Source organism: Thunnus thynnus, chromosome 9, assembly GCF_963924715.1.
Source record: "Thunnus thynnus chromosome 9, fThuThy2.1, whole genome shotgun sequence".
Lineage (NCBI taxonomy): Eukaryota > Metazoa > Chordata > Actinopteri > Scombriformes > Scombridae > Thunnus > Thunnus thynnus.
Genome location: NC_089525.1, coordinates 23,440,641 through 23,468,279, shown reverse-complemented (window position 1 = coordinate 23,468,279; position 27,639 = coordinate 23,440,641). Strand labels below are relative to the sequence as shown.

Genomic DNA, 27,639 nt, shown 5'->3' with positions numbered 1-27,639 from the left:
GAGGTGAGAGGAAGAAAAACAAAAGATATAAAGTGAGAATCTGGTAAAAAGAGGTGATAATTGGAACTAATTTGCCTCTTAAAATATCTTCTTACGCAGGGCAATTTGATACAAGACAGATTTTAGTTGAGTGGAAAAGAGACGTTGGGCAATGCAAATTCATTCGCTGCAATGCATGTGATGTTTGTCTGAGGAAGCTGACACAATAAGTGACAGATTACACATGAAGGTAGATGATTGCTGTAAATTCCTGTGAAGAGTGCATCTGTAGTGCATCAGAGTATCATCCGTGTTACATGATGTATCTCATATATTGCTCTTGACTTTAATAACCCTATATCATATACTGTATATAAAGTACAATCCATGACCTATACTAACAGATGTTATCTGTATATCAAGTGATGTTAAAGTTGAGCTATTGCATCCAATCTTCCATACTTGTTCATAAGTAAAAACCTAGGGCCTCAATAACACCTTTTCTATTAATACATTATACATGAGTCACCTTTTCAAATGTTTTCCATGGCATTGTTACCAAGGCTGTATTATGAGAGGTCTTCAAGGACTGCACTACTATTTAAAAATCAACCACTGGAAGTTGCTGGAAGATACATCACTATGTTTCACTTTTGCATCTAAGGATATGACTAACAGCTTTTTATGCACAGTACAACTAAAATGCTATTCTTGCTTTGAAGTAAAATGCTTTATTGTTAAATGCTTACAGGGCCTATTTCTTTGCAGAGTATGCATTTCTGGCCAAAATTCTCCCACTTGCAAGGTGGATTGAGAAGTGAAAAAAGAGCGAAAGAGATCAAAACTCCAGCATCACTTATAGTATAAAGAGCAACCTAATTTTGAGAGCAACGCATCAGGGCTCATGGCCTCGTGACCCTAACAAAGGCCATGAACCGAATTGTGCCACTCTCACTATAAAGTTGTTCATAAAACTACAAGTGATGGGGTTGTATGTGTACAACTTGTCTTACCTGCATTGCAAAAAGTGTTTAAAAGTGCAGGTCAGAAGATCAGTCGCCAGGGATTTAATAGGTGCCGTTGAGTCTGTTTTAAGATTGGATTGAGCCATTTGAATAACATGAATACTGCAATGAATCTTACAGGTAAACACTTTGGGAGACTATACTATGGTTGCATTCATGGTTTAGCATAACAGTCACGTGGTAAACATGTTACAGGACAGTTACATTAAAATATCAAAGAGTCCCAACAGGGGTTAAAAGCAGTTTCCTCAAAGCTTCCTCCCCCATCTCTTTGTCTCTGCTTTCCCTAAAGCTCACCTTCCTTATTACCTTTTGCACATAAATCAGCTTCACTGTGATTGGCAGAGAGGACATTAAGGTGTTATTCATTGGTAGCGACCCGGTCCCATCTACCTGTGGGTTTGCCTGCAAGATCACTCATGCTGCAACTCACATACAGGACCCACATTATCCCCTCTCAGCTCTCTACAGAGTTTCTCTTTTTATTACCATATCCAAAATCCAAAGTTTTTTTGGTTGCACTGCAAGAAACACCACTTGATGAAGACTAAAAAGGAAGCCGAAGAGATGTCAGGAGTCACAATTAATCACTTTACTGAAGGTAAGAATGAAGAGAGACTTGAATCTAAATATTATTTGACAAATCCTTCGGATTTAGGCTTGGTTGGTGCACCAGATGAGAGGGATAAACAATGTCAGGAAAAGTTTGATCAATTTTCACTTAGATAAAATTCTGGAATAACTTTGATGTATTACCTTGTCATTGTGTACTAATTCATGACAAAATCTATCAATCTTGAAAAATAGTATTTTAACAAGGTGTGATAATTGTAACTGTTATCTGGAATGTGCATTTATTTTCATGCATTTTCATTATGATTGTTTAAAGGATATACAATTAAAGCTGTAGGTTGTAGATGTGATGGCCTTCTTGGACAGAGGCCACAATATGATTGTGATGGGCAGCAGATCAGTGTGAATTTATACATTCAGCCATCAACTTAATCAGCACAGAGAAGCACTTATACTGGGACCATAGTCTAATTGTTGCATCAGTACTATGTAGTAGATTGTGTGAGTGTTTTTTGTCACTTTTATGTCAGACAAATGTTTTTAAAAGTGTGCCATGTCAGATAGACTTTAAATGATTTAAGTTCATACAATAATTCTATTGTAAAATCCATGTGAGTCTCGACAAATTCAGTCATTCATTTAGACTTAACTGGACATAAACAGTCTAAGGAGTCAGTAAAGCAATGTCCAGTGTTTTCTAGGAGTCATTAAAGTTTCTTAGAAAATTTCTCCTGTTTCCTCAATAGGAGTAATAATCACACTGCCCAGCCTGTCTGCACATGTGCCTGTATTTAATGTTTGACCGCAAAAAATAAAACAAAAAAAAACAAAACAGGATCACTGTTAGCTTTGCACCCTGTTGTACATTTATAGCTCTGTCAGTCAAATATTGTCAGCAAATTCATTCAGTAGCTCTTATATGTCATCCAACACTGAAGTATGAACTAGTGAGCCTGTTACTACTACTGTTGATCATAGGCCTTTCTGCACATTTTAATTGAACGTCATCTAGAGGCATTATGTCTGTTGCTTTTATAACCAACAATGCAGACATGGTGCTTGTGTTTTGTGTTTTTCTCTGATAATGCCCTCAGGTGTGCTCGTGTGAGTGTGTGTGTGTTATTCCCAGTTAGGCCCCTCAGGCGCTCTTTGAGTTTGATTAATGTTTCACAGTAGTGAATAAGCCAAACTTAGTGTGTCCTTGCAATGAACTCTTTGACCGCAGAACATTTAGTTTATTAATGCAGCATTTCATTGCTTCCTCGGCTCCTTTGTTAGTGATGCTGTGGTCACTGTTTGACCAGTACTGAAGATAAAAGTCCATGTTACATATTTTTGTGCATGAGTGGGACAGGGAGTTGAGATTTGATTATTTGAGGATAATGTGGACAACAGAGTGATAGAAGGTAAGAGTGGTGAATTAGATCAGTGAGCTCAGAGCTGATCAGTTTGTGACACTAATTTAAACTTAGTATCCCCTCCTTCAGTGTGCAGAGTTGTTCTTTCATGTCTTAATGTTGCAATATTTTATTTGTAATTAAAAAAGGATGAAGAAAATACTAGATAAAATATAAAAGTACAGTTGAAGTATATAGTAATTTCAGATGATCGTCAGCTAGAATTTTAGAAATATTGAGGTTTTGAGACCCACATGTAGCTTTTTAAAAACATTTTTTAAAACCTGGCTTCTGTTAGAAGAACTATTAACCAGTAGGTTTACATTTATATTATTTGGCCATGCATTTTAAGAATTTCATTTTCCTATTCATCAAAAATGACATCTGTGAACATGTGATCATTATTTATCAACCACATAAACAAACAAAAAACACATGGTTACATACTTGGGCTGAGGCATACATTTCAAAACTAAAAATAATTAAAAACATTTCCACAGTCAAATTCCACCAAAATTGAAAATTAGTTTGTGGTTGCAAAATCTTTCACAGCCTCAAAATACTGAGGACATGACCTCAGTTTTCCTACAGCTCCGTTTCACATGAGAGACATTTGAAATGAACAACCATTTCCATGATTGTAGGTTCTGTCCCCATCCACTTTAAAGGCTTTGCAATTATCCAGGGACATAAAAATAGAAGAGAAAAGCACAACTTGTTTTGACAAACCAGGTTAGACAGGCTTGCTGCAGCGTGAGGGAATTATGCTCAGTTTCACTGTCAAGCATTTAATTGGCCTCTTTCACCAAGAGGAAACCACTTCTATCCAGCTGAGAAAGTGAGTGGCCTTTAAAGTAAAGTACACAACATAAGAAACAGAGTTTCTTATTACTCAGTCCTCAGCAGAGTCAGGTTCTGGCTGATGTCATGCTGCTTTTGAACAACAGACTGCGCTGCCATCTCATGGCAGACAAGAGAACAGTCAAGCCTGCACTTCCACCTTAATCCTTGTTTTTGCCTGGGGCCAAGTAGTGATTCACTGTTGTCCCAGTTCTCTTACCCATGTAATCAACATGCAAGAACTTTTCCTATCTGGAGACTTGGTTTGTTTTGTTTGCATCCACCCACCCATCAAACTCAAGCTGCTCTGTATGGAATAAAAATTCATTGAGCACCAAGGTGTGTCCTATAACTGCCTTTGATATCAGTTAAAAAGAGCCTGTAAAGTTTTACAAGGCTTGTAACTTCTAGAAAAATAACAAGAAGGTATAATGTGAGTAATTACATCATGCAATTAGGAATTCAGGGCGAATTCAGGGGAGAGAGAGTCACCAGTTTATACAAGACTATTTGTTTTGGATGCAACATTATTTCCCTGCAAAAAGTCACTCACTCTTGCAGAGGTAATTTCTTTCCTCTGTTTTGCCGTTCGTATTAATATTCCAGTCAGGCAATGAAATTTGTCTCCTAAATTGCCAGATAAAAACGCATCATTGTAATTCCTCCTACATTCACTCTAGTCAAAAGAAATAAGTGTATTTTTTCCTTCAGGCTAAACTGAGCATTCCTCTGGAGTCAAACTCAATCAAAAACATCACAGTCTGTGTAAACAAGTGATAGTCATGTCACATTGCCTCCATCAGTTAAGCTTTATCCAGTCAAACCAACTCTTATAAGAACTTTAATGACTGTTTGTACTACACATGTCGCTACTAGACTAAGAAGTTGAACAACATAACCAACAAATACATGAGTTATTTCTAGAAATGCCTCATTCACATTCACTTTACTGATACCTGCCGTTTTTGTCTCACCTAATTGACAACTAAGTACCATTAGATTATGAATGACACAAGACTACAATGTCCTGAAAAAAAATCATTATATAAATAGCATATTTTCATTAACATTACCCTCCATATCTAAAAGCCATGATCATCACTGCAGCAATATTTTATCTTTTCAAATGTTCCTGTGAAGCAGGTTTGTCAGCGAGTTGATAGTCTAATTGCTGGGGGCAGTATGGCAATTTTCAGCCTTGAAATAGGCTGTTTTTACTACTTTTTTCCAGGTTTGTTTGTGCCTGTTACGGAATCTGTCCTCTGCTACTCGACTATTGGTCTTTTCTTGACAAAATCTGAGTAGAGTAGAGAAAAGTAGAGTGTTGCAGGATCCTCACATGGTATGTTAATATGGCTTGAGTTATGAGGTGCAATACTTAAACATGATATCATAGGGAAAGATTAATTACTGAAATAAATGCATATAAGTGTGGTGGAGTGAAGGAGTGACCTGCTCAGTGTATATCTTGTAAAGGACTGAAGTGATATTTATTGTTAAAGGTACCCTGTGGAGATGTTGATCACTTGTAGTGCTATGGAGTGACGGTTTTGATAGTGATTGTTGTTTTGTTAAAGGGGACATATCATGATTTTTGTGATTTTCTGTCATTTATATACTGTTATGATGTTCAAAAACATGAGGTGAATGTATGAAAAAATGCTCCTTGCAAGACAAAAGGCAGGGCTTCAACCTGCTCTGAATGCTTCTTTTGCAATATTTTTTTGAAGACATTATAGAAGAAGCCGTATAGAAATCTCTAACTTAATCACTCATTCACATGACATGCAATACAGGCCTGCAAATGGTTCCTTGCTATTCCACCGATTAACAGTTGGTGGCAGTAAAATGCCAAGAAAATTAGCGATGTGCCAATAACAGCAAGGAAGAAGACTGCTAGCTTGCTAAATGATGTAGATTTTAAATTCTTCTAAAAATTGGCTCTGCAAATGTTTTATGAGGAAGGACATGTTATAAACATGTTTATTAGGCCTCAAGGATACATAGTTAGCAATTTGGTGAGAAAGAGTGACTGTAAACATATATTTTTTGTTTGTTTCTTTACAAAGAACTCCACAGTTTAGTGCTAATACTCGTAATGGAGCTGTTTTAAGTGTTTGGATGCTACATCATAGAGCACATTGGCAAGGGTAAAGAAATATAATAGATTTTTTTGGCCTCATTTGTGTTGTTATAATGCCACTATCTGGATACAATCTGAAAATGTCCTACTTTAGTGTCTTTCTGGAACTGAGATGAATGGGCTGAAAGCAAAATATAGCAGGGTTGCCAACTTTGGTTACCTGGCTGGAGTGAGATTTTGACGCCATGGGCATACATGCACGCGCACACACGTTTAATCACGCGCACATATTTGGACTCAGTTGACCATCAGGGTTTAAAACAGTATGCAGTTTACATGTTGTGGTGAGAGTGGGAGCTTAGGTCTAGGATTTAAGATTTAACTATTTTTTTCATGGGTGCTGCACTGGCAGGACGGACAGCCGCACTAACCATGAAGTAAATCTGTCTACTAATTTGTTATCCCACAACATACAATACGTAATGCAGCCAATACAATCTGAATTAAAAATAGGCTTTTAGAAGCATTTATGTTATATTTGTTGAAATTCTCTGTACATCTCAACAGCCATTAATGAATCAAATGAAAATCCAGTATGTGTGACCGTTGCAGGCCTGTAATAATCCTGTCCAATCATTTCATTCAGCCCAAATGAAATGTCATTTTATAGCAGGTTTCAGTCTTGTTCTTTGACTTTTGTTAGTGGGATGTCTTTACATTTGGATAACAGATTTTGCCTTTAAAAATATTTACCAGAACAGTAATTAATCTAGATACAGGTATAATTTCCAGTTTTCCCTGTTTTGAATGTGTTCATGACTCTCTGTCAGCTGACACCTGGGCTGCTTCTATGTGTTTCTCTTTCCTCCTTAAACTTTTTCTTTCAATCTTGACTCAGTTCTTTACTTTCTCCTTGTTTTCCTTTCAACACTATTACACCCTGCAATTCGTCCTCACATCTGTCTCCTCTCTCCTGATTCCTTCAATCGCTCTGAAAATACAAAAAGCCTTCCTTTAAAAATATGTGAGCATGAAGCAGAACTTTTACTTGTATGCTGTTAATTGCAGAAACTGTGGACAAAACACACAGCGGGGATGCACCAGCAGTCAAACTATCCAAACTACCAAGCTAACGTTACATTAACATTACTGTAAAGTGGAGCAAAGCAGCAACAGATGGATCAATTGGACGATTAAAACACTAATGTCAATTTGAAAAAACTTTAGCTCCATTTTGCTGAAGAGTTTTTCTAGCTACTTACTTTGTTGTCTTTTGTCTGACAGATTATTATTTGATGCTGGACATGACAGTTAGTGTCATATAAGATCCTCTGAACTCTGATTCATTAGTCTGTCTCATGAAAGCGGCTCCAGTCTGCCTGCTGGCTTCAGCGCGGATGGTATGTTTGTTTTTAACACCAGCGTAGCAGAAATGGGCGGTGGATTGTTGGTCACCCCTTGTTAACAGTAACAGCTGTCTCCGTGTCTCATGTAAGGATACAATGTTCAATCGGAAAACAAAACGAGCGCTCCTAGAAGGTACAACAGAAACTACGATAGGAAAGTCTGAGCCTTTAACAGCTGTAAAGTTATGTCTGCGTTAACGCTGTTTCAAAATTTGAGAGGTGGCTAAACGGCGTTTAGTCTCCACTACAGCCCTGTGTATAAATGAAAAAATCGCTTAATTTAACCATCACTTTATACTAAAAAGACTCGGACTGTTCATCTCTGTTGTTGTTACAGTGTTTTGGCGTGTGAACTGTTTGGGCAGCGTGAGAGCGTGAGACTGAAGGTGAAGGCGTGTGTCACGCGCCAGAAGCGTGAGAGTTGGCAACCCTGAACACAGAAGTTTTACAAACAGTAATTTATGCGATCAAAACTAATTAGATTAAACTAATCTCGAGATTTTATCTAAATGTTAATACCTAGAGATTTTAAGTAAAAGATTTAAAGCTAAAAACTGCATCACTGACACACAAAACTCTCATCTCAGTGGGTTTAGTATTAAAGTTATTGTTAAAGTCAGATTCCATCCTTGAAAAGTTTCTCTTTTTTCCAATACATTTTTATATAAAGTAAGTTGAATACATAACATGCAATTAAACACATTTTGTCCCCTTTTCGCTCTCATTTTTCACCCTGAAAAGTAATCTGCTTCCCACCCAGAACACTTACAGACAAAACACAAAACTGACACATATTTATATCTAACCAAGCCTTCCAAGATCCCCAACCTCATCTAAGTATCAAGGTCCAAAATATAAAGTGACAAACATGAAAAAGGAAAAGACCACAAGAAAAAAAACCAAAACGAAACATTTGAGCACAGCAGAGATGAATATTAGCATCCTGCTAATTTTATGTGCATGAAAGTTACAAGTTACTTATTGTGCCTTAAACAAGACATTTGCTTTGTAATTGAACGGAATGATAAATGTAGGTTATTATGTTTCAAATGATGTTTGAGGATAAAACTTAAAATACAAAAGCAGTAAAGTGAAGATTTGTGCAAAACTTTTCAGACTTAACTGCATTTTTTTTTAAATATTGATGTATAAAATAAAATCAGGAGAATTAGAGACAGCTGTAATACCAAAAACACCAAATCCTACTGTATGTACTTCCTTATTCATATTTCCGTTCATAGGCACAAGGACCCAGCAGAAACAGACATCCCTCTCACCCTTCATGCCTTCTCTTCCTGCCCCTCCCTCTTCCTCCCCTAAACCCACGTGCTGCTGGAGGAGGTGATTTCACCCCAGCATGAGTGTGTATGTGTATGTGTGTGTGTGTGTGTGGGAGAGATATTGAGAAGGGACCACCAGTGAGTACAGGGTGTTAGGGAGTAGGGCAAAGAGAATGATGGGTTGACCTTTGGAAAACGTCTCACCTGAAAACATGGAGAACATGGAAGCCAAAAAGGTCCTCCATTTTGTGCCAGCTGGTAAGTTTTACAGGGGTTGAATGGGGTGAGGAGGTCTCTCATGGTGCAACCTGAGCCACCTTATGCCAAACACGTGGAGAACAGTATGTGTGAGTGTGTGTGCTGTTGGGATTTCTAAAATAGTTTTTTAAAAGTGTTCACAGCGTACCTTGCAGGCATTCATCGTAAGAGCAACAGTAATTTCACGGCACCCCTTTGTTTTCTTTTGTTTGACTGCTCCTTTGGGTGCTTTTTTTATTGTTAATGTCTTCATATTCTTGTCATTAAAGCCTCTGAGTATGAGCAAGATACCTGTATTGCCAAGAGAGCCAGCGAGTCAAAAGCAAATGATCTGGGTCAATATTTACAATATGACAGTAAAAGGTAGTTGTGTGCCACGGGAGATTTTAGTAACAGATCTGCCGCATATGTTTTAACTGTCTTGTGGAGGGAAAAGTTCCCAAAAATACATTATTTTTTTCTAAAATACTTATTTGATCAAACTTTTTCATTGTTGTATCAAGTGGGAATGTCTAAACGTTATTATAAGTAACTTTATGTTACTAGTGTGTGTTGCTACATGACATTTCTTTTATCATCTACCATCTTTTATCACCTGCAAACTGCAGTAATAACAAGTCTAACTCTAAATCTAGAGCTGAAACAATTAATCAACATAAAATTCATTGACAGCTATTATGATAATTAATCAATCAAGTCACCTTTTCTGACAAAAGTGCCAAACATTCATTGGTTCCAGCTTCTCAGTTGTGGGAATTTGCTTTTCATTCACTTATGCAACAGTTAACTGAACATGTTCCTGTTTTTGAAGACGTTAACGTTGGGCATTAGGAAACTGTTAGGCATGTTTCACAATTTTCCAACATCCTATGGACCCAGAAAATAAGTGGCAGATTGAGTAATGATGAAAATAATTTGTATTTTCTGTTCAGTGCCACTAATGGGTTAAAAAGTCCTGCTTGAATTTTCTCGGGTCAAGGATTAAGAAGATTATCTAGCAGAAAAATGTCTCATATTGTAATCTGGCAAATTTCAGGGTTTTCCACTCTTGTTTAAGGCATTCTGTGGTTGAAGTCGATCAACCATCTAAATCAAATACAGTATCCCCATTCATTGTCACTGTATAATTATAGGTTTCACTCTTACAAGTTGTATTTTATTCACCAAAAACAACAATTTGGTCTTTGAAACACTTCAGTCTCCCAGAAAATTAGTGCCATATGTCACATTAAATTCTCTGATGTCTATATGTGAAAACACTCCCTCAAATGTGTGCTGTGGCAAGTAAAGTATAAATTGTGTGCATGTGATTACTGTTGGTCCAGCGACCATATCCACTGCACTGGATAAACAAACATCAGGTAGTCTTTATCGTCAACCTTTGAGGTGTTGAAGTGGAATGAGCTGTAGTTCCTTCTTCCTGTTATTTGCTTTATTTCGATGTATGAATGTGTACATTGTGACTTAAAGTGTACACACTGTGCATAGTACAACCGTTTAAAATTCAGTCTTCTAAAGGGTGATTGACCTTAAACAGCATGTATAAGAGTGTTATATATATATATTTGATAACATAGTACTAAATAAATATTTTACCACTGAAGCACATCTGAAGTGCCTTCATATTTAAAAGAAAAGCTGCCATGCTCACTTAAATTTCTGAACATCATGTCCATTCTGCCTTGATGGTTTGACCTTGCACAGTTCAGCACAAGATAGTTCTCAACTTTTGTAGCTGCTTGTACTTGTTTCCAGAGACCCAACAAGGATTCTTCTGTTTCCTAATGCTCAAGGACATCCCCTGTCCACAGATAGCAGGGTGGCAGCGATTAATAAAAAATGCCTTATAGGCTTTAAGTCAGCCTTGTTTATCAAATGAGAAAGTGCAGTTACAGACATGAAATAACAGACATGAACAGAGCACTGTTTCAGTATCTTAGAATGAAAGAGCTGTAAGATACCAATTTTAGATTTAAAAATTCAGAAAGAAATCCATTGATGAACTGGTGGTTCAGACATGCAAAGACCATGGAAACATGACACACTAGGATGCACTATGAGGCTTTCATTAGGTGCAGCAGTTCTTTGAGCAAAAAAACTAACCTCAGCATTAGAGCTGCAACAATTGTCAAAGTCAATTAATTGATTAGTTGATCAACAGAAAATAAATTGTCAACTATTTTGATAATTGATTACATTTTGAGCCAGTCCTTAAGGAAAAAAATGCCCAAATTCCCAGGTTCCAGCTGAGTTAGTTGCAGCCCTAGTCAGCATGCCAACAGGCTCACAATGACAATGCTAACATGCTGATATTTAGCAGGTATAATGTTTACCATGTTCATCAAGAAAACACCAGAAAAAACTATTTTGTTAAAATGAAACTGAAGGTAAAGAAAGTTTTACCAAAGCCTCTTCTGCAATAGTTCAAGCGGGGTCAGGGGATCAGAAAGCAGACTATTTTGAAGAGCGGTTTTGATGTCATAGTCACAGTGCCCCTTGTGGAAAAACTCAAGGCTTGACTTACACCACTCACTGTCACTGTCAGTGCTGCCTGACTGCTCTGTAAGCATGAGGAAGTCAGCCCGCTTGGTAACAGGAAACCATCATAACCCACAGGCCTGCAGAAAGGCTGTAAAATCTGTCTACTATAGCAGTCTGTACTGATTTAACAGTGACTTGCAGAGAAGACAAACAGATGAAATTTGCCACACTGACTGTCCTGTCAATTTTCATTTTTGAAGCACAAATGTGATTTGTCGTCATACTGGTTTACAATTGTGAAATGATAAGAAAAGTGTTGTGTGTTGTGTGTTGTGTGAGTGGCTGTTGTTGATCATGCTGCTGATAAGATATAGTCGAGAGTATTTATACTAAAGTTGACCTTTATCTTTATGAGACAAAACTGTAAAGGTCTCAATCAAGCAGACAAAATCATCCTCCAACACACCCGGCTGTGGTACAAACAGCTTATTGTATGAGCTGTGAGGCACCCTGGTGTCTGTGCAGACTCCTGTGAAGTGGAGGAGGCCTGGGAATGTTCTGTCTAATCTGCTTTGAGATATAGCCTTGCTTGGCAGCCCCTGGAGCCAAACTCTGCCTCAGGCAAGGAAAAGCTCATCTGTACAGCTGCAGCAGCGTCTCAGAGATACATGACTGCCTATACAAACATCAGACACAGCTGGCGTCAGATTTTTGTTGTAACTGAGAGTGAAAGGATCTTTTTCTCAGTTTCTCAGCATATGTTGTTTTTATTGTCCTCCTCAACATGTCACTTTCTGTATCCATTTTCATCATCTAATGTATCTCCTCACTTTAAAAGGTCTTTAATGTCCAACCAGCTGTGTCAATTTTGTAAAAATATTGTATTTTTATCAACAAAATCAGGCACCATGTGCAGCGAGAGCAGCTGTAGAAGCAGACATATTTCTGCAGGGTAGAGAGCTGGTTTTGTCGGTCGTAAAATGAGAGCTACTGTTGCACAGGGAAGAAGCAACAGGGTCAAACTGTGTCAGTCCACGCAGAGTCCAGTTTCACACAGTTTTAGCACCATGTGCTGGTCAGTTTAACTGTGTCAAACATCTACATCAAAACATACCGAACAGCGGGTATACGATGCAGGGATTTCAGAGTGTTCACTCGTGTTAATATTTAAGATGTTGTGGTGTCACATAGTAGCCAAGTCTTTCCCACAGAAGATTCTGACCAGATATAACTTAAGATGTTTCATATTTGATTTATTCAGTTACTGTTCAGTTATATTTTCTGTACATTTGATGTTCTAAATGCTGTTACAGCAAAATGCAGTGGGGGATGGGACAATCTTTTTTTTTTTTTAATGTAAGTGGCCTGAAAGTAGTCAAATTTAAATATATAACCTGTTGAGTTAAAAATACTGGAATCAGCCTATAAAATACTCAACATGTTTTTAATTGTAGAACACAATCTCCCCTCCAAATCAAAGCTGCAATAATCTATGTCCTTATATTAACAATGGGTCAAATGACTGTGTCTAATGTGAAAGATGTTGCTCATAATGACAATAATGACAAGAATTATCACTCAACTCTGCAATTCCACTCAGCTCTACAGCAGAGCTGTAGAAAGAGCATTTTAGCGTCTTTCTGCTCATTGTTTTGGTTTTATGGTCTTTATGGTTTGGTTAAATCTCACTGCTCTCATCAGTGTCATTTCTAGCAGCAGCAGGCGACTCAGATAAAAGCACCAAACAGCAAAAGCTTAGACCAAATAAATGTTAATTTTGCTCAATGTCTGCTTGATATTTAAAGAAGTATCATTTTTATTAGGTGATGTCAGTGTTGTGTTCACAACTTGTTTGCTGCCCCCAAGTGGCCAAAAAATATATTATTTCCACTCAGAAATGTGTTTTGCTTATTGTCACTTCAGTTGGATGTTTGAGCTTCACTGTGAAGAAAGATGTATGTGCAGAGTTTGACACTAGAAGGCTGTTTTCACATTCATCCACTGAAAGGGGATAGCTTCTCTGTGCTCACCTTAAATCTTAGTTAACACATGTAAATATGAGCATGATTTGTGACATCACAACTATCCAATCATGGTCCCGTATACAACTTACACAAGTGTGATTAGGAAACTTGTAACTTCGAGTGCATTAACACTGAGAACTTCTTCAGTTAAACTTCTGAAATTAAATATATTTGCATTTTCATAGATTCTATATTTTTCAATGAGGGAGAAGGAGTAGATGTAATTTTAATGATTAGAACGAGGTAATTGAACTTTTATGGTATAAAAACCTTAGTAGAAACAAATTATTATTCAAAGCAGGGTGTTTTTATAAGTCTGGAGGGGATATTTAAATTTTTAATTTTCTGCACTCTGATATGAACCTCATAACTGTTTTTATTTCACATGACTAACCTTTTCATAATCTGCTTGAAGTACTGGTGGGTCCCTTTGCAAGTGAATACAAACTACTACAGGAATAATCAAACACTAAATGTAAAAGACTTAATAAAAAACATCGTAAAACGTAAATATCATGTCTGTCTTTTCTCCCCCACAGAGGCTCCATCAGCCGGGAGGTCCAAGAATGGATATGTTTTCCAAGAGATGGGTTAGTAGCTGGAGTTATGCATATTATATTTACCATGATTGCTTTGCTCAGCATGGGTCCTGCTCTTTCACATACTTGATATGATCTGCTTTGCAAACGCAGGAAACATTATTCAGGTTTTCCCCTTCAGGATCTAGAACGAGGGAAGATTACAGCAGTTTTTCACATGGAAATGTATTTCAACAGTTATTTATGCTAATGCCAATGCTCCTCACTGCTCACTGATGACCCATTTCACATGCTGGTGAGCACAGCCAGTCCCTTCGCTGGTGTGTTGAGAGGTTAATTAATGGGTAAATAACGAGGCAGATGATCTCTGAGTCAATGATGGTAAAAGGGAATAATCATGGCTCAAAGCTTTGCTCATGAAGGGTTAAGGTTAATTCTCTAATTCTGAGGCTGTTTCTTCTCCCCTCATAAAACCTGCAACCTAGATGCCATATTTATCTTCTATAACAATGAAGGAATTTACGAGGAGCTGCTATTGTTATATTGCTGCAGGTCTGGTTTAAGGGGGACTTTTTAATGGGTCTCTCTCTCCCTCTCGCTGTGTGCTTGTCAACAGATGGCGGAGTGGTGGGAGGGCAAAATAAATTGTCGCCTACTGGAGACACTGTTAATGTGGCTAGCATAGCATCTTAACCTTGATACAAAGAACAGTTTTTTCTCACCATAATGGCTTGGTTTGGTTCATCTTATTACTGGTTATTTTTTTGTGATTTGCTCAATTTTAACAAAGCACAGCTACAAAATCTGTTATTCACCTATGAACTGAGACTTGACTGTGATCATCTATGTTTTATCCACAGAGCTGCAGGATGGAGAACAGGAGGATTACGGGCAAGATTCACCTGTCACTCACAAGGACCACGTGTATAACAACCAGATCCAGATCAGTGTGTCAGGTGTGTTTAAATGAGTTAAATGTTATGTGTGTGATGGTATTTATATTAAGAATGAACACCAATGATCAGCTCATTACAATGGGCAGCCATACAGTTCTATTTGACTTGATGTTTTTTTTAAAGGATCATTATATTACTTTCATTGTCTGAGAATAATTTGCTGCCACTGCAATTAGGAAATCAAGTGTGTCGGCTCTGATTCCCTGAGTCGGGACAACTGAGAAAGAGTTCATGGATGTGAACTGGCAGCTAGTGCTCCTTATTACCTATTAATACTGGAGAGAAGTAATACTATAGAAATATGAAGTGAATGTGCAGCGAGCAGTAGAGCATGGATAAGGTGCTGGAGACTGAGCGTGAGAGCAATTACAATGTGTCCATCTAAAGATATTGTGAGATCAGTGCAAATGACATCCTTTAAATCACTTCCTAAAACTTCACTTTAAAAAAGGTTTTATTAACTGTTTAGTTTTACTGTTATATCTTATTTTACTATATTTTGGGTATTTTATTCTCTACCTTTAATTTCTGGATTTCATTTAATTGTGTTTTTTTCCTTTGTAACTCTTTGAACTCTATAACACTGTTTTGAAGGATGCTATATAAATAAAGTTTATTATTATGATTTATTATAAATGTACATGTTGCTTTTATTCACAGATTCTGACAGCCATGAGTTTGGGCTTTTAAATACAACAAGAAAAGTAAGATCCACTCTTCCAGTCATTCTTCTTTTTCAGAATTATGATAGCAGAAAACAGCATTTTACATGCTGTTTTACATCATTTTATTTTTCCTTTAACTCGTTTGAGTGATGAATTTGCAGCCCAGAAAAGATCAATCCATTATTTTAACTGTTCCGTCTAATGTAAGTTTCAAAGCTTACCTCCACTTTTCTATCCAGCTCATTGTTGATGTTCTGAAATTACCTGAGAGCTGATACATTTCAAGGTGTCAGCATTAAGAGGGAAGGAAACGTGGGGGTTCAGTGCTGCTGTTTGGCATTGCAAGAAAATCACAAAGTGAATCCCTAACATTTCACCTGTTTGCACTGCAACTTTGCTTTACCAGCAATCAAACTTCCCTGTTTTGTCTCCCACTAGCATGTGAAGCCAATGAACTTCCAGGATGAAGTGCGTGCCCACAGAGACCTGGACAGCTTCCTGGCTCAGGCAAGCATCCTCTTGGATGAGAAAGCTGCCACTCTGGACGAGGTCCTGAGAAGAATGTTAAGTCATGTGGCGGAGGACGGCCATGGGGGCTATGACGTGGATGAGGTCATGAACTCGCTGTTCACAGATGCAGGAGGGAGGGATTTTAACGGTAAGCAAAAATTAAATGAGTAATTGAAAGTGCATTACCAGAAGATGATTTAGTTGATGTAACCTGTACATCAACTGTACATTTAGTGCATGTAACCTGTACCTTTAGATACATGAAAGCTTTCTTAATTGTTCATTTGTTTGTGTTTATTGTTATTTCTGCTCCCACAGTTCATCTTCTGTCAGAGACCATTCAAGGTGTGACTGCTACTTCCACTGGCATTCGTTACCAGCAGTCTTGGCTTTGTATTCTGTGAGTTCATCTCCAATAAGATTTATGTGCAGACGTCTGTATTTGACTAGTTCTTTCAGGTTCCAGCTCAGTAGGTGAATTTTGCTCAGTAACTAATTAACAGAGTCCTGGAAATCTCCATAAAATGCCTCTTGATTGATGCGGACACAGGGGCACATTCATTTATTAGTTTTCTATCAATTCAGCTCTAATGTGAGGGTCCTGCAAAGACGTCATGTCTGCATTGCCCGTCTGGAGAGGCCACAGAACTGGGGAGTCAACTGCTGCGAGGCTCGTTATGTCATCCTCATCCTGGCCCCTCCCAGAACGGTAAGGCCCAGGTCTTCCAGACAGATTTTTATTACTTATTTATATATTTTTTGGAACAAGTGGCTCACTTGGCTGAGGAAGAAGCCTCATAGTATTGGATTTAAGGGTTTATTCCCACTGAGGAGGTTTCTCAAATGTCACCCTTACTCTCATCCTTACTGTTTCTCTTGGCAAAAATGCCGCTAACATGGCTAAAAAGGATATTAAGTGTGCTACTTAGTGAGACTTAGGTTAAAAGTGCAAATTAGTGGCACAATATATCTAAATTCCAGACACAATCATACAATCTCACTGTAGCACAATATTAATTTTTGTATCTATTAAACTTCTCTTTAACATTCTCATCATCCTTTGCAGAAAAGCACCAAGACAGCCATTGAACTCGGCAGAACATTTGCCACGATGTTCTCCGATATTTCCTTCAGACAGAAGCTTCTGGACGCTAAGACCGAGGAGGAGTTCAAACAAGAGCTGGTCTACCAGCGACAGCAGCTCTCCATAATCAGTGAGAAGCCGGTTGTAGAGGAAGTGGAGGACTCAGATCCACGCAAAGGCAAATCACTTCAGGTGTGGGAAAAAGAGTAAATGTTCATACACTGTTCTGACAGCAGCTCATTGGTTCTGTGCTGTAGTCAATACAGAATATCATAAAAATAGCAATGTGGCCACATGACAAACTGGGCTTTAGTATTTTGTAAAATGTATAAAATAATGGCAATTTAAAAAAGCATAAACTTGAAAAAGAAACAGCCCCATTCAACAAAGCATACTCGTAAAACCAAGATTTATACTCTCTACAGACCTTTAGGTCTCTCCACATGTGGAGACCACCCTCATGTTTTCCAGCTCCATCCAGGCATATAAAGATGTGGTGCAGTAAAGTGAAGAAGTTGAGCCAGATTATCTGATTATCTTGTTTCCACACTTTATCAGCCCGGCCGGAGGAATGAAAGGCAGCTGGGCAACAGACTAAAAAAGCTGCCAAGTCTGCCATGGATCTGGCAGCAGAATGTGTGCAGCTCCATGTAATGATAAAGTACTTCATTATGTCCAGTGTTTAAAATAAGAGGAAATGTGTGTGCTCAGCAGGGGTTTGGAGAAGAGGGAACACCTTAATACTGCCTCGAGAGAAAGCATGTATTTGGGTTGTAAAAGACCAAAGTTAACAACAGGATTTAGTTCCACCTGATGTCCTGTTTGAGTTCAAAACACATTTAAATGTCGATTTGTTTCCAAACCAGCTATTAACTTATTATTATAAAATACAAAAACAAGACAGTGGGCAACCACTTATGTTAGTATCTTGCTAACCAATCAGAAGAGAGTGGGCTGATCAGGAAGGGGGGCCTTAAAGAGACAGGAGCTAAAACGGCCTGTTTCAGAAAGAGGCTGAACTAAGGGGCTGGGTAAAGGGCCAGTAGAAGATAAAGGAAATTTGCACGATATGTCCCCTTTAAAGCACATGATAATTGCACATCCCTGATCCAATATGTTACCCAATAATGCTGCGTGTGCTATAACACTGATTCTATGATCTCAATGTTGGAGACTTTTAATCACTATGCTGCTCCAACAGTTGCTGGACACTTTGTGGATGTGTGTGCTCATCCTGATTGGCCCCTTGCTCAAGAGCACATTACATGCAAATTTCATTGCACTGACAAAAAGAGTTGTTAATTCAATAGTCCCATTATATGGCTCTCCATCTAGCCATATAACACTAGAGTTACAGCATGGGACTAGATATTGTTCCATAAAGTCTGTATACTCTTTCTCTCCTGCTGACTACAGTGTGTCTAACTGTATTCTGTCTTTTTCATAACAGTGCAAAGATTTCTTCAAGGCTGGTAAAGGGGTTTACAGTGACCTCCGTCGCAGACTTCCTCTCTATCCATCAGACTTCACAGATGGTATTAACATTACCTCATAATGCTGCTTTCTTAGTGAGCACATACTGTATCTATTTAGCCAATTTGTTCTTCCCTTTTTTACACTTTTTTGGTTGGTTAAGTTTTTATATCTTTAATAACCCTTTGAATAATCCCTTAAGGTATAACAGGGAAGGACCGCTGTCTGCTGAAGTACACTACCACTGCCATTTTCCTCTACATCGCTATTCTACTGCCTGCTATTGCCTTTGGCTCATTGAACGACGAAAGCACCAGAGGAGAGATAGGTATGGACCTCTGTCTGTTGTTATTGTTTTTCTCTGGAACATCCTGTTATACTACAATACAATTACTTCAATGGAAGTGTACCAAAGCATGTTGAAAATAAACCCAAGAATAATGTGATTCAGATGTCAAATAGCTTTCACAAACACTTTAAAGTTTTTTTTTTGTTTTTGACAGATGTTCAGAAGACCATTGTTGGACAGAGCATTGGCGGAGTGATCTATTCTTTGTTTGCTGGCTCACCACTTGTCATACCACTGACCACTGCACCACTGGCCATCTTCATAAGCGGTGTGTATTGAGTGATGATATTTTATTATAAAAAAGGAGTGGTAGCCATATCTGTTGTTTTGCTAATAGGCGAATACATATGTGGATCACATGAAATGTAAAAAGGAAAAAAAAAAAAAATATATATATATATACAGTATGTATTAAAGAACAGATTCACAATTTTCTTCCTCTGTCCTTTTGGATCAGCAAATGCAATGCTTGTGACTGCTCACTGCTTGTGAGTGAAAACTTTTTACATTAAACAGGAATTAGGATTGTAACACTTTAAAAGACATGTACCTTAGCCACATTATTCAGAACAACAATTTACTAACCAATATGTTTTCTACTTGTTAAATACTTTTCAAAAATTCCACTGGGCATGTAAACCACTGAAAGTGTAAGCCAAGCAGTGCAAAAGGAGAGATGATGTGAAATTGTTATTAATCATAATATAGTTCAATATAACTGAGTCTTTGTGCCTTTATGTATGTTCTATAGTGATCAGAGGCATCTGCGATGACTATGACCTTGACTTTGATTCCTTCTATGCCTGCATTGGTTTATGGAACAGTTTGTTCCTCATCCTCGGAGGCCTATTCAATGTCAGCCTGCTGATGAAACTGTTCAAACGGTGAATACACAACTCCTCTTTCAGACAACATTTCTTACTATTACATAGCGCAGAGAGAAGTCCTCATACTTCCAATATATTTAACAGAATCTATTTCAACATTGAACCGTGTGGCCATGCACTGCGGTGAGATCACTGATAAGAAAAGACACATCTGTTATGACTTCCTGTTTTCAGCCATAATCATCAATTTTGTTTAGTATACACTCTTTCCATTTCCACCATCATTTCGCCTTGAATGGGCTGTTATGTCTTTGCTGGTATGAAAAAAACATGTTTTGATATAACATGAATTATCACACCACGGCTTTTTTATTTCCATTATCTCTCAGCTCAACAGAAGAAGTCATTGCACTGTTCATCTCCATTGCATTTGTCGGGGATGCAGTGAAAGGCACCGTCAAAAGTGAGTCAAGTCAAGGTCAGACTACATTAAACATGTTTTGAATGCTTCCCCTGCAAAGCAATTTTGCCTCACTGTAGGGGTATGTCTAACGTCGTCCTGTCTACCATTTGTTATAAGTAATGTAACCTGGCAAATATACAAATCCATCATAGAGTCTTTAGAGGAAAAGCAAGCATGAAATCAAACTAGAACCCCCGTGTGTTGTATCATCATGTTAGTATGGTGTAGTCTTTCACATCACTTCTGTTTATATCTTTTTCACAAGAGTTTATCACAAGAAAGTAAAGAGAAAGACAAGCATATGGTGGATTTTTTAGAGCTTTCTTCCTTCCTCTGTGAGCCTCAGGCTGTTGTACGCTGCAACTAAACTACACCAAACTGAATGCAGTGCAATACCTGAATGCTTGAATGTGCTTAGATGCAGTGTACTGTCTGGAAATATACTGAGAATGACAATGTAAAAGAGAATTATATTGATAAAGTGGCACAATATGAATATGAAGGCACTCATACTGCAGTGTGAAATGGACATAAAAGTTAAAACAATTCACCATTTAATAATTTTTGGGGGCCAAAAATGGGCCAGAGGCATCTTTTCTAGATTTGACAAGCATGTTTAATATGTCATTTCCTAGAGAAAGAATAACTTATGAATTAATGTTGGGTCTTTTCTGGTAATACTCATTCTTGTCCCCAGTGTCATTTTTTCTTCCTTCTTTCCTCCACCGTTGCTAGTTTTTCAGCACTTCTACCACGGGCCCACACTGGCTACCACAAACAGCACGCTGGTGCTCCAGGAGATTACTGAGATTCTTGAGAAGATGAAGAACCAGACGGGAAACACGCCCGGGCATCATAATGAGACTGGGCCAGTGATGGGACACGCAGACGAATATGCGTCAATCTTCCTGCCTGAGTCTCTGGTGTTATGCTCAAGAGAAAGGCCCATCCTCTGTCTGCTGCTCATGCTGGGGACTTTGTGGCTGGGCTATGCCCTCTACCTTATTAAGAGGAGGTACGTCCACTTATTGCAACACATTCATGACATTTGAATAATTTAAATTAATTAATTTAATTATATAAAAATATAGGTAACATTTTTTTACATGTCCATTAATTTTACACTAATTTCTTGGAAATTTTTGATGTAATTTGTAGGTATTTAACAGTTCATTCTTTAGGACATTTTACAGAGAGGGAGGTGCAATCTGGAGATTTAGGACAACAGTTAGACAGCCTGGGCTGTAGAGTATATCCCTGCAGCCCCTGTGAGGTGGGGGTGCCCCACAGTCCAACAGGGCCCTGCCCGTTATCATCAACTGTTATGAAAAAATACATATTTTTTTAAATTTGAATTTGTCCTCTTAACAGTGATGCAGGGTAAAATTTGGGAAATGGTCAACACTGTTTCACAAAATCTTCCAAAACAGAATATCGATGTTTTGCAGGCAAGCAAATATCTGAGATCCTTGCTTCATTCAGAGGGGAGTTTCACAGCCTTAAAGAGACTGCCAACTGCAGTCATGGGGTATTCCTCCTTTATTTCCACAGAAACATGTAAGGTGCATCAAAAGACATTTTGATGAGTTATGTGAGGATGAAAGACTATTGAATGCGGAGGAGCACTTCAAAGTGTCATTATTTTACGCAGCTGTAGACACTGCCATAGCACAGGTGACACGCAGGTTCTGTGGCATGCAAGAGGTGGGACAAAGGTTTGGGTTTTTACGCCTTTGTATTGCCCTAGATGACCAATACAAAGATGACTTATCTGCAGATTTTCCAGAACAAGTGCAAATGCTTGTCTCCGACTGTCAGTGATCAAACCAAACAGCCAATCAAAGGTCATGGACAGTATTCAAAGTGACCAATCAAAGGAGTGGACTGTCTATTCCACCCGGATCTGCAAAGTCTCAAAAGTCAACTTGATGAGCAAGCAAGTATTGAGCAGTTGCAAGTGTGTATGGAGGGTTGAGCTCACACTGGTCACTACCCCTTGCTCGCGGGACCTCATTTCTTCAGAAATGCTCCCTTGTGAGGATGCTTTTCCGCTCACGGGAACTATTCTGTGCGTAACTATAATTACTGGTTACTTTGAGATTTTAAAAACTCATAATGAGTTTGTAGAATATGGTGCTTTGTTATAAATTAAACCACCCAATAATATAAAATAGCCACTCAGCTCCTAAAACATTTAAATGCTGCCATCCCGTCCTCACAAGAAAAACAACATTTTTTTAAAAACTATAATGATTGCAGGGTCTGAACTTTAAGGAAGTAGAAACCACATTTCAAGAGATCATTTTAACCCAAACCATGATGTTTCCTGAACTCTTACCAAGTGCTTTTTGTGTCTAAACCTAATCAGACCTTAACCACAGTGTTGTCACACCATAAAACACCATTAATTTTTAACAGTGATTTGTAATGGCTTTTGAGGCGGCATGTTATGGTCCTATGGGTCATTCTGGAGTGCAGGTACATTCGACCTATGTGGTCTGGTCCCCATCTGTCCTATAGAGGATGTTGAAAACACTCAAGCCGTCATTGGAAAAAGACCTGTTCTGTTGTTTTGATATGATGGCTTTTACATGTAATGGAGTATATTTTACATTGTGGTATTACTACTTTTATTTAAATAACGGATCTGATTACTTCTTCCACCATACAGTTTAGATATGAAGTACCATAAAATGGTACAGTATCTACAGTAAGCTGCTTAAAATTGTACTTAAGTACAGTACTTGAGTAATTAGTCACTTTCCACCACTGCCAGTAGTAGCTGCATATAAATGTACTTACTGTAACTTGTATGAAGTTGGAAGGATCTGAAAAAGAGGAAATATTCACATCTTAGGAGTCAGGCACAAGATTACAAATTTTGTACAATGATTTGCACCCTTCAGGTATAATAATGTAATACAAGACGTAGATAAATGTGACTCTGACATTGTATATTTCCATGTCTGACTCCTGGGATGTCATTGTTCTTTCCCCTCAGTGGCAAACTTTCAGCACTTGACATGGATTATTTTTCAAACTAAGAGAGTAACTACCGTAAATACTGTAGTAAAACTACCTGCATAATGTATTACATCACAGTTACACCATGTTGAAATATGCACTGATTCTTTTCCCCACAGCCCATATCTGAATGACAAAATCAGAGAGGTGGTGTCAGACTGTGCTTTGCCTATCTCTGTGGTGATATTCTCCTTCATTGGCTCCTACCTTTTCCTTGACATACAGCGTGAGTACAGATCTCTCAAATAAAAGAACTGATAGAAGAGTTCTCTTGAGACTTGATGCCACAACCTTTGCACAGAGCACCTTTCACTCTCCATGAATCCTCTGTTGTATGGGGAAAAAAAGGAAATTTTTTACTTCCAGTGGGCTTTAAACCCAGTGTGGGTTCTGGATCAATGTAGGACAGACACAGTTGCTTATAAAAGAAAGCTTACCAGCATCAAAGTTCACTATTGAACTATTTCTTTTATCATAGATTTGATGTCAACTTTTTGTACCATACAAATGTGAAAAAACTTTTTGAGATGTCTATATTCTATTTTATGTTTTCTATATATCTTACGCTCTTGACAGTTCCCATGTTCAGTGTCCACAACGGCCCGATCTTCAGATACCCTGCATTTGACAAGTTGACAGGAATGAACACACTGAGCGCTGTGGGGCTGGGTTTTCTCCTCGCATTGCTCATCTTCATAGACCAGAACATCGTCATTTCGCTTACACATGTACCAGAACACAAGTAAGACCCTTATTTGTGTGTTTTAATTGCCAAGAAATTTGTCAATCTACCTATATGTTCATCTCTGATGTTTCCAGTAGAAACTCATGAATAAGAATAAAAGTACTTCTGCCTGTTATTCACTGAAAAACCACTTGTGTGAACGTCCGTACCAGGCTGTTAAAAGGCACAGCATTCCACTGGGACTTAATGCTGACTGGCTTCATCAACATCCTCATGTCCTGTCTTGGGTTGCCATGGATGCACGCTGCCTTCCCACATTCCTCCCTACACGCCCGTCAGCTGGCCAAAGTGGAACAGCACGTAGAGAACGGACACCTCTACACGACGTGAGTAAAGTTATAACAGGGACAAAAAAAAAAAAAAAAAAAAAAACCTAGCAAAGCTTTAAAAGACATCCAGAGTGTGTCTGAAAACACCAGTTTGTCTAAATCCTTTAAAATAGGAGGCAAAATACTGACATGAAGGATTTAAACTATTAAGTGAAGGCGAAGTTTGGTGCATTTATTTCAAAACTACTTGTAAAAATATTTGAAATATAACCTATGAGGTCCACTGAATACGAACAGAGCAGAAGATCTTCAAACTTTCCATTATTCAGAGCAGCTTGAGGACTACTTGTCCATGTTGGATTAAAAATTGAGCTTGACAGAAGACCATGTAAACTCTGTGAGACTGCCAAAAGCTCCAGAAAAAGTGAGTAAGTGGACTTTGATTTAAGATGGTTTTGTAAAAAAAAAGAACAAGAAAGGGAAAAATTGCTCCATGGTAACTAAGAGGTTCTCTAGTCAGATAAGAAAGGTGTATTAAGATCCTGACACTGCTTTTCTCTGCCTTTGTTTCCATCAGTATCGTCAGTGTAAAGGAAACACGTCTGACCTCACTGGCGGCCAACATCCTCATTGGCCTGTCTGCGTTCATGCTGCCCATCCCTCTGCAGTGGATCCCCAAGCCCGTCCTCTACGGCCTCTTCCTCTACATCGCAGCCACTTCACTTGATGGGAACCAGATGGTGGACCGTATGGCCCTGCTGCTGAAGGAACAGGTGAGTGCGAAGGACATAAGAGACTGTGGCTTGATTGGTTTGCTAGTGGTTTGTTTGCCTGAATAAACTTCACATGGCAGCAGCCACTGAGTTGAACTTCGGAATCCAGATATTATTTAATACTGTAATTCAGTAGGCAGAGAAAGCATTCAAACACAAACCAGATTTAATTTGACTAAATAGGGAAATCAGTAGGAAAAATGGGCTTGTAATTTATACCGGTACAATAGATGCATTTTCCACATATAAATCTTTTCTATTACAGCTATATTGTGTCAATCTTCTGCAAAATATGAAGCAAAATGTCACTTAAAGCAGCTTTTAACCATTTTGTACTCCCACCTCTCTGTGCAGACTTCTTATCCTCCCACCCACTACATTCGCCGTGTGCCTCAGAGGAAGGTCCACTACTTCACAGCGCTGCAAATGATCCAGCTGATCATCCTGTGCGCCTTTGGGATGTATCCTCTGCCCTACATGAAGATGGTCTTCCCCCTCTTGATGATCCTGCTTGTCCCTATCAGGTAAGATGACCCAGGCCAATGGGGCAGAATGGTCCAAAAACTGAAGATACTCTGTGCACAGCAGTGGCTCTCTCCTGGGTGCCAGCTGGTGCAGGGTAAACCACAGTAAACCTGACTTTGTATTTTGAACTCTGACATTTATTGTATCTCAATATCTTACAGAAATGGGTCTTATGGAAATGCAATATTTATATTTAATTTGTATAGTAGAATTATAGTTTCTATTGCCTATTATTGACTTTTATTATTGAAGTGAATTGAAGTGCATTTGGATTTGAAAATGAGATGCGAATGTGAACCTGTTGGATTCGCCGCTAATCAGCACCTGATTATTTATAGGCAAACCTAAAAGCAATCAAGTACAGAGCGAATCTGATGAAGCAACATGCGAAATGCATAGTTTGCTCCTCTTGTTTTAATGTAATCTATTTATAAAACAGTGTCAATCCTAGTCTCCTAATGTGCGCTGGAATACTAGAAGGTTTTCAGGGAGCAGAGTGGTGTCATGGAAACCAACACAGTGCTCGAGTGTCTGCAAACACTTCTTTAGGTTAAGATCCAAGCTGTGATATTTTTAAAGGGGCAGTTCACCGATTTTGCACACGAAGATCAGTTTACTAATCAAACGGAGTGCTACTCTGCATGAAAACAGTTGGATGAAGTCTTCTGTGGCTCTGGAGAGAGCTTTCTGCAGTTAGAAAAAACAAAAATAACTTGATATCTGGGTTATCTCAGGTCAGGCTTGGAGACTAGATATTTTTAATGGAAAGTCTTTTAATCTGGGGCCGTGGAATTTGAAAGACATGGCTGTTTACCAGTCAAGAAGAGAAAAATGTTTTGATATCAAGTTGCATTGAATTTAATGTGAAGGAACCAGCATTTCTGGAGCTTGACCCCCACAAAAGACTAAAAGTCACAATATGTTTGACTCTGCTGCCTTGATTTTGATAATTATTTTTCCAAAAATCTGTATCCCCCAAAATACTAACTTGCTAATGATAATAGTTATTTCTATTAAGGTGTTGCATTACACTCAAATTATAAATCATAGTGACTACATAATTATCAATATTGCATTATATTATATTGTATATTGCATTTGTGGTTCACGAATTGTTTAAAGGTTTGTTCTTTAAAGGGATTCACCTTTAAATACAGTTTTTAGGTAAACAGTACACTAACTGCATCATGTATTATCTCTCTGTGTTTTATCGCAGGACCAGTCTGCTCCCTAAAGTAATCGACGCTAAGTATCTGGATATCATGGACGCCCAGCATATGTAAAACAAGAACAGCAACCTTCAGAAAAGATTCATTATCTCCTGTGAAAGGGAAAAAGACTCAGAAGTCACTGATTGTTAACGACTGAATGGAGCGCATTTGGACTGCAAGATTTCAATGCAAGCACTCTGCTGGTGGCGGAAGTGGTCGAATGACCATTTAACACCCCTCACTTGCTTTCTCATTGTTGAAAACTCATTTACTGTCATGTCAGTGTAGCTGATTTTAATATGTAACATTCCTACACTGTATGCAGCAATATAGTCATGAATTATTTTATTCTGTTTTGCTTCTTGGCACACACACACACACACACACACACACACACACACATATGCATACATCTGTCTTGAGCTCGTAACTGACAGGTGCGCTAGTTAATGTCAGAGACATTTTTTCTAATATTTAAAAAATGTTAATCATTCATTTTAGGTTTCATGTTGTCTAATAGAGAGCTGCATGGTTTGTGTCCTCCTTGAGTTTCAAGTGTAACGTTGATGAGGTGATCTGGGGTATGGAAATTTCAGTGTAAGTAATTTTACCACCGTAGAAAATCCATTAATCATTTAACTGACCGAAAGGAATTCCTCCCTGTTAAAACATGCAGAGTGGAGTGTATTCCCACATCGGTAAAGTTTTAATCAATCACACTGAAGCCAGATTTCTCAAGATACATGTCCCAGTCTTTTAGATGTGAAAAAATTATATTTTCATTTTAAGGGGACACGTAACATGATGACGTATGTTATTATAAAGGTCATGTGGGGAATAAACCAAACTGTTGTAAAACAAATAAAACCCTTTAAAGGAA

General features: G+C 38.2%; 2 protein-coding genes across 3 annotated transcripts in view; both read left to right on the top strand.

The window, feature by feature from the left end:
• Positions 1 to 27,639, top strand: part of sfxn5b (sideroflexin 5b) — a 341,220-nt gene that overhangs the window by 118,480 nt on the left and 195,101 nt on the right. The window lies entirely within an intron of this gene.
• LOC137189717 (solute carrier family 4 member 11-like) lies at positions 1,408 to 27,639 on the top strand. Of its 2 annotated transcripts, none has more exons than XM_067599762.1 (20): positions 1,408 to 1,605; positions 13,886 to 13,936; positions 14,746 to 14,841; positions 15,502 to 15,545; positions 15,945 to 16,164; positions 16,335 to 16,416; positions 16,602 to 16,725; positions 17,083 to 17,292; positions 18,551 to 18,635; positions 18,776 to 18,901; positions 19,077 to 19,190; positions 19,674 to 19,806; positions 20,139 to 20,212; positions 20,948 to 21,227; positions 23,356 to 23,462; positions 23,813 to 23,978; positions 24,134 to 24,307; positions 24,828 to 25,023; positions 25,378 to 25,547; positions 26,765 to 27,639. In XM_067599762.1, the coding sequence occupies exons 1-20, from the start codon at positions 1,545 to 1,547 to the stop codon at positions 26,829 to 26,831; spliced, it is 2,580 nt and encodes an 859-aa protein (XP_067455863.1). In that variant the 5' UTR covers positions 1,408 to 1,544; the 3' UTR covers positions 26,832 to 27,639. The 2 variants fall into 2 exon arrangements, with proteins under 2 accessions (XP_067455863.1, XP_067455864.1); XM_067599763.1 differs by lacking the exon at positions 1,408 to 1,605 and adding an exon at positions 8,658 to 8,841.